The following is a 7514-nucleotide window of genomic DNA, read 5'->3' as shown; positions in this document are numbered from 1 at the left end:
CACTCAAACAAGACCTTCACATACATAACACCTGGGAATACAGACATCGTAAACTGCTTCAAGCTGTTTGAGAGATTAGATTAACTTGTTTGAATATGTAAATTATTCCATTAATTTCAAAACTTTTGGAACCACAAACAGTAACTTTTGCAAAAACCTGCTTTTACATTTTTAGTGTCCAGAAGGAGATCTAGATATATTGATGATAGCTAATACAAACCCCCATTATAATAATTGGTATGCTGTGTTGCATTTAGCCCAACACACACCACTGGCATCATATTATGTGATGCGTTAACAGCTTTACTGTTTTGGTCCAATGTTGCAAATTCTCATTTGAGCCACAAGCAAACTGGATTTAGCAAGCATTTTTTAAGCAAGTTTTTAACTTTAATATTTCAACTATTTCGTCAACTTTCAATATTTGACTATTTATGCAATTATTTATTAGTTTTTACAGTCATGGATCTCATCTCCAATTGGCCGTAATGCAAATTTACTTGTGGATACTTTAATGGGGAGAAAATCTGGAAAATGATAGGCGGGTCTTAACGAAATTATCTTTCCATGTGGAGGCAGAATCCAGACTAAACCGGCGCTCCTCCAGACACAACAATGAAATCGCGGCGGCGCATGCGACACAGATCACACAGGTCTAGACCCATCCCCGCTCCACGGCAGCACGGCATTTGGAACGCCGTGCAGAGAGCTCAAGCACCAGCCGCTCACCACACATTTCAAACTCGTGTTTTATTCAAATGTCTTGTCTTAATGCTCAGTCAATAAACAGTGTATTAAAATGAGTTCGAGGAATGAGACAGTGTCGCAGTAGCAGAAGGAAGCAGGCAGACAGATAATGCGTTGGACAGCAATACTTTGAAAAGTGGAAAAAAAAAAAACCAAAACATTATCCTCTTTTTAATGAAAATCCTTCTTGTGTGCTGGATAGGGTCACACAAGGGGGTGCCACAGGGAGCTGACAAAAGCGCTCATTTCTTCTCTGTTCAGACAAGGTAATGCTTTCACGTGTTGCATAACAGGTATTCCCAGGCACTTGGTGACAATTCTCAGTAAAATATTTTACAGTACCTCTACAGCAGGACTATGTACAATTACACATCTTATTTTCAAAAATAGGTTAATCTCGAATGTTAATCTCCCCCAGCTCCTTTTGTAAAAACAACCCCCCGCTGCTCTGAAAAAAGAGGTTTGTACAACTTAAAAATTCAGAACATTTTCAATTACTTTACTCTTTAAATCTGATTTGTGCAACTTAAAATATCTTTTCACTAGCGGGAGGGGGTGGTGGGGGGGGAATAGAATTCAAGTTAAATCTATTCACCTTTGTCGCCTCAACTTATCTTAAGTTTAAATAAAGTAGAAACTTTCATTACTTGCCCAACTCAACATTTAAAAAAAAAAAAAGGTAGCCAGGTTACACACGAGTCTTAATTTGAACCAGCTCGCTCGTTTCTTCCACGCACGGAGGAGCCGGCAGAGATTGTCGTAGGCGTCGGCCTGATAACGTGAGGTAAGGTGGAAACGAGAAAAATCCTCCTTTTCATAGTGCAATTGAGAAAACGCAGAAGATCGCCGTCGTTTCAAGTCCAAATAAGAGGAACAAAAACGACAACATTTCAAACCATTCAGGCCTCTTCACTCTTCCACATCCAACCGATGTCTTCGCGACACCACAAAACACATGATCACTTCCTAGAAACTTAACGGTCTTCGGGAATACACGCTCCCGCTGTGAATGAAAATATATCTTTTACAGTTAATACTATATTTGAACATAATTTGATGGTCATACAAAGGCAAATATGTACAAATACAAAGACTAACAGCCCCGGGGAGGGAAAGCAACAAGGAAGCATATAAAGGCTAAACCTAAGAGTCATAAATAAATGAATACAACAGCTTATTGTCATGTTTTTGTTTTGTTTTTTTTCTTTAAACACACAGTTTTGGTATATCTTGAGTAACTTGTGGGGCCCAGCATCCCAGTTCAAATATATAAATATGAGCGCTACCACACTGTAAAGCCTACCCGTACATAAACTGATCCAGAACACAGATGGTTATGGCAAATAAACATCGTACAGTGTCCTTGTAAAGATTACACGCAACAGTGTACTCAAATCATTTTTAAATAAAGCTAAAACTGGAGACGAGACACAAACAAACAAAAAAAATATGAAGTTAATTATCACTGCCACGTTCTTGTGGTTGGACAAACAATTGCTGATCTACAAGATGTTTGTATTGAGCTACTCGGACCAGGAAAGAGAATAAAAAAGGTAAATGTTTGGATTACCCTGAGAATGTGAACCCTCCTGAAGGCTTGACCATGATTTCAACCAATTAGATTTAAGACTTTTCTTAAAGAGACAAAAAAAACAACTTGTATTGCAAAGACACCGTTTTCCAGACTTTCTCCATCCAGTGTGTGCGACATTTTAAGAGTTTTCACAGTTTGGCTTTTTCCACTCGATCAGGTGTCGCTGTCTGTGCGACATCCACACTTCCTGACTCGTGAAGATCCGACCACAGAACCAGCAGCTGAACTTGGAGACCACAGTGGGGGAAGCGGCAGCGCCCTGATCTTCTCTGCTGGGAGAGCGCGTGTCCACTATTTGGTACTTCCTCCTGTTTAGCCTGCGAAGCTTCATCTTCAGCACGAACCTCTCCTGTACCGAGTTCTCTTCACGCTGCTCGGGTTCAGCGTGGCGGCTGTCGTTCAGGTCGTCCGACTCGCGGGGTTCGCCATCCAAAGCCAGGAGAGTGTTGAGGGTCCTCTGCGACAGTATGACCTTTTTGACCTCTCCCCGGTACCTGTTGACCACCTCCATGATCCTGGCCACCTCGGGGGTGTCGACGTCAGGGTGGTTGAGTACCACGACGGGCTGATCTCCCGCCGGACGTTTCACCGGCTGGGAGGAGTTTCTGGCGACCAACTTCAGGGTCCTCTCCAGGTTTTTAGGCACCGGGTGCCAGCGACGGCACGCAGAGGTCACGGGCGGCGGCGGCTCCTGCTGGACGGCCGGGCCTGGGTGCGTCCTGCTGAGGGGATCCGAGTCCGCGGACACTCCGTCGCCGTTCAGTGTCCCTTCGACGGTGCGATCGCTCGGCTGCGCAGGAGGAAGCAGGCAGCCGCTCTCTACCTCACCTGGAAGGCAAAACCACGACTGTAAATCACGTGTCACAAACAGCCACATTCAGCCTCCCTGCAGCGGCTCCCTGACGTTTTCTCAGTCTGGAATGCAAATAACCATTTTGCTTTCATTTTTAGTTTATCTGCATTCCGCACTGGCTTTGCAAAAATGATCTAATCTCCAAGATAAAAACAACAGTCAGAACAGCTGGACTAGATATAAACTGATCAAATAGCTATTCAAAATAATAATTTAAAAAAAAAACATTTTTGAAACTATATACTATATATACTATAGTTTATTCTTTACTATATACTATATACTATGGCATATTTTAGCAGGAAGTGAAACAAAGAAAAAACATTTATGGAAAAATAAATGGATAAAAATTAAGAAAAAAGGAAAACAGTTAATAATAAATAGAAACAGGAAAGGAAAAAAAGGGAGGAAAATAAAAGAAATATGCTAAAACTAATCATTAGGAAAGAGCGGCGAAAGAGGTTAAAATAGCCAAGATGCATAAAATGTATAAAAGTGTACAAAAGTGGGAAAATCCATTTTTTTGAAAAAAAGTAATTTTAATAACACCACAAAAGCTAAATATGTAATATACTATATCACAAGTGTGGCAATAACATTTCATGAATGCAACCTCAGTTTTCCCATGTACACCTTTTTATGTTTTTTTTTTTCTTTTAATTGTTTATTTCAGGCGATTTACAGCTCTGGACAAAACTTAAAGGAAAATTGTGAAAACGGCACTTTTGGTCGTAACTGTTGCAGACCACTGCATTAAAAGAACATTGTTCACTGTTGAACTGTAGGGTTGCAACCATTTAATGACTGCAGCTACGTGAATCTGTTTTTTTTCTGGTGCCTTCAGTCTTCCATGGTAATTGTCTAAATGACTTAATTGTAGACTGTTTGTCAGGACAAAACAAGAGGTTTGGTGCTGCATTTCAGGTCACATGTTGAAAGAGTCAATGATTGGTTTAGTAATAAATATTGGTAATAAGTGGCAAACTCATCGCGAAAACACATTAACAACTATGAGTTATCGACGTGTAAATACTGAAATCAACTTTTGTGTAAGCATGAGTCATTTACAGGTTGTAATCAAATAACAACATTATAGAAACTTGCTTGTTTTGTTGTTAGTCATATTCTGAACAATAATTTGATGATATCATTTGATGGATCCCGTTTTGCTTCTGTTGAGTTGCTCCACAGCCACGATCGCTAAAATAAGTCAAATTTCTGTTTCACCACTAGAATAACAAGCTGATAAGGGAACACTGGAACTTCGCAGCAAAATGGGGAAGCACTTATTTCACTTCGCTAAAAGGGTAGTTGCTTTACTTTGAATAAACAATTATTCCATTTATGCAATCTTTTTGAATTGCAAATTTATCACCACAGTAAATTGTGACGTATTGAAATGTAATAAACTATCATTGGGTTGATTGAATTTACTCAAAATCAAATGTGGTTGTAGTGATAAGCACATTTTTGAAACAACATAACAAACTTTTTGGAAGTTCATCCAATAATTTCTTCATCCCTTTTTCTGAACACAACTTCTTAACTCAAAGTTTAAATGAATGCCAAGAAAATCCATTGTTGCGTCTTCAAGCTGAGTGTCAACACAGAGACTGTAATTTGCCTTCTTACCCTGCGGTGTAATAACAGGCTGGGGAGGAGATGAAGACACGCTGCAGTGGGGAGTGGCTTCCTCAGTGGGTGAACCCTCTTTATCCTCCGACATATGGCAGCCGGTGCTACACTGGGGGGTTTGGGGCTGATCAGTCGCCGGGCAAGTCTCCGCTTCTGCCCCCGATTCAGCCCCGAGATGCTCCTGGCTTGTCCTACCAGACGATCCCCACTTGTCAACTTCAGTTTCAGTTTGGGACGACTGGAGAGACTTCTCCGTGTCATCCAGTATTCTGTGATCCCCTGACACCGAGCCTCCCAGAGAGTGTTGGGTCACAGATTTGGACCCGGCTGATGCTTCCCCCGGTTTTGATTGTAGAGGTGAACTGATGGCTTTTGTCGAGAGGTTGGACTTGCAACCTTTCTTCTGCTGTGCTTCTTCGGTTGGCGGACCATTGTGGAGAATCTGCACCGTCTCTGCTGTGGGGGAGACTGGCAGTTTGTAGGGGTCACCTATTGCATCGACTCCGGATGGAGACAAGGAGCTTTGTGACACCCACTGCTTCTCCACAGGGTTTTTCTTCAACACTATTTTTAAGGCCACAGACCGGGATTTCCGGTCTGCTTTTCTATACCTCGTCTTTCTTTTTCGCCGCCTTTTTGGCATCCTAGTTTTTGGAAGAACGCTGCTGATGGTCTTCCCTTCGCTCTCGTGCGTCAGCTTCAGATCACAAGCCACGTGGATCCCGTCGCCCGGTGCCTGTGCAGGGCTCTCGCGTCTTTTATCGTGCTCTTCATGTTTCTTATCAGTCTTTAGATCCCGATTCTCCCTGTTTTCTTGCATCCGGGAGCTCCCGGGCGGCTCGTTGAGGGTCGGCACTGGTACGTCCATCTGTGGCTTGTTTTCAACCGGAGGACAAGGTGTGTGATCGTTCATACTTGACAAACAGTCCTTCTGATCGCCCTCGCCCGCGGCGCTTTCAGCAGAGGCGATTTCTTTGTCCAATGAAGACATCATTTTCAACCTTTTCGCATAAGTGGCACCATTCTGACCGACTGTGATTTTGTTTTTAACAGTGAGCACCGTGAGATCCGAGGAGTTTGACACAATGCCATTCTCCGATTTGGCATAAAGGTTCACATCTTGTGGAACGTTTGACAAAACGGTTTTAAGGGCCTTGGTCCACTTCGGGTCGCCGGTTTCCCCGGCGACAGATTTCATGAGGAACTGCTGAGTCTCCTCCAGCGTTGTTTGTGGGTCGGACAGATGACAGTATTTATCCAGAAACTCCCTCCCCGGCAGTGAAAGGCAGTCCTGCGTCAGCCAGCACATTTCCCTCACAGCACTTCTTGTCAATCTGGCGTTCATTTTGGGGGCCGTGTCATTTGGTTTCGCTACTATGGAATGATCATCCTTCTTCTTCTTCCTCCTCTGGTTACCATTCTGGCGAGCGTGGACAGCCTTAACGTGCTTAGCAATCTGCCATTTCTGAGATGCCTCATAACCACAGTGCTGGCAACGTAAATTCTGACGGGTCGTTTTCGGCCCACGCTGACTCTTGTTCTTTAAATGAAGAAATAAATGATCATCAGCTCCATTCAGATTCAGATTGTGCAGTAAAATGTGTTCAAGAAACACATTAACGTCGCCTGTGGAGAACTTCGGGCATATTCCACACAAGTATTTCCCACTGGAGCAGTGATACGTAGTCAGGTGTGCTTTGAATTCAGGCCAGGTGCGCTTTACATTGTCCTCACAAATGCTGCAGCTCGAAAAATTGTCCTCGTGGCTTAAGAGGTGCACCTGAAGGTAGGAGAGCTCGTGCGTCGTGAACGGACACGTGTGACAGGAAAACACTGGCGGGCTCCCCCTGTGTTTCTCCTCAAAGTGTCTCATGTAGTCTTTGTGAACGTACTCCGAGCCGTCACTGCACTGGGAGCACGTGAACCTGAGCGTGTTGAAGCCGTCACTCGATCCGCTTGGCGGCGCCCTTCGGCGGGGCTTCTCCAACCCACTTCTCTCAAGCTCCTCCACCAACTTCTTTGGTCCGTGCTTATCTCTCCTTTGCATAGCTGGGGGCCGAGCGGCGGCCTTCCTGAGGTGGAGCCGTTTGTGCCAATCTCTATTCTTCTTGTTGACGCGCCGTTTATTGTCTCCCGTGGACGTGGCCGCGTCGACATTCATAGAATCCATGCTTTTTGAGGTTTCTGGAAGAGATAAACAAAAGAGTAATGCAGCTACAGGGCAAATAATCTCTCACCATCCGCACATTATCAACATTATGCGACTATCCTCTGAAACATACGGCCTGTCTTCTCTCTTTACCTTCATGCATGGATCTCTAGCAGTGGCGAAGAAAGTTTTTTTTTGCTCTCCAACACTCTTCCAGTGGCTTTTATCCTTTTCTTTTTCCCAATCAAATAACTAAGGATGCAAGCAGAAAGACGGCACCTCCCAGAATGTATTTGCACGCATTTCTAAATGCTCAATTCAGCTTTTTTTTTTGTTTGTTTTTGCAGAGCTCTGGTTACTTCCGTTAGGATTTAAATGCAACTGTAATAAGACTCCAGTGTAAATAGTCTGCGGCCCAGAAGACGTGCATACAGGAGAAGACTGCATTTGTAGGAGTAAATTACTACACATAATGTGCGAGTTTTCAAGCGGTTGTTGCAAATGAAGGTGACAAAATTATAACCAAATGATAAAAA

The 7514-nt window shown here is 43.4% G+C and overlaps 1 protein-coding gene across 1 annotated transcript; it reads right to left on the bottom strand.

Moving 5' to 3' along the window:
- Positions 1–812: 812 nt before the first annotated feature.
- znf518a (zinc finger protein 518A) lies at positions 813–6998 on the bottom strand. The gene is made up of 2 exons (XM_080507384.1): positions 4827–6998; positions 813–3169 (listed from the first exon to the last, which is right to left on the bottom strand). The coding sequence occupies exons 1-2, from the start codon at positions 6988–6990 to the stop codon at positions 2460–2462; spliced, it is 2874 nt and encodes a 957-aa protein (XP_080363510.1). The 5' UTR covers positions 6991–6998; the 3' UTR covers positions 813–2459.
- Between the last annotated feature and the right edge of the window lie 516 nt (positions 6999–7514).

This window comes from Blennius ocellaris (assembly GCF_963422515.1).
Source record: "Blennius ocellaris genome assembly, chromosome: 13".
NCBI classification, from domain to species: Eukaryota; Metazoa; Chordata; class Actinopteri; order Blenniiformes; family Blenniidae; genus Blennius; species Blennius ocellaris.
The sequence above is the reverse complement of the archived record's forward strand: the minus strand, read 5'-3'. Positions and strand labels throughout refer to the sequence as shown.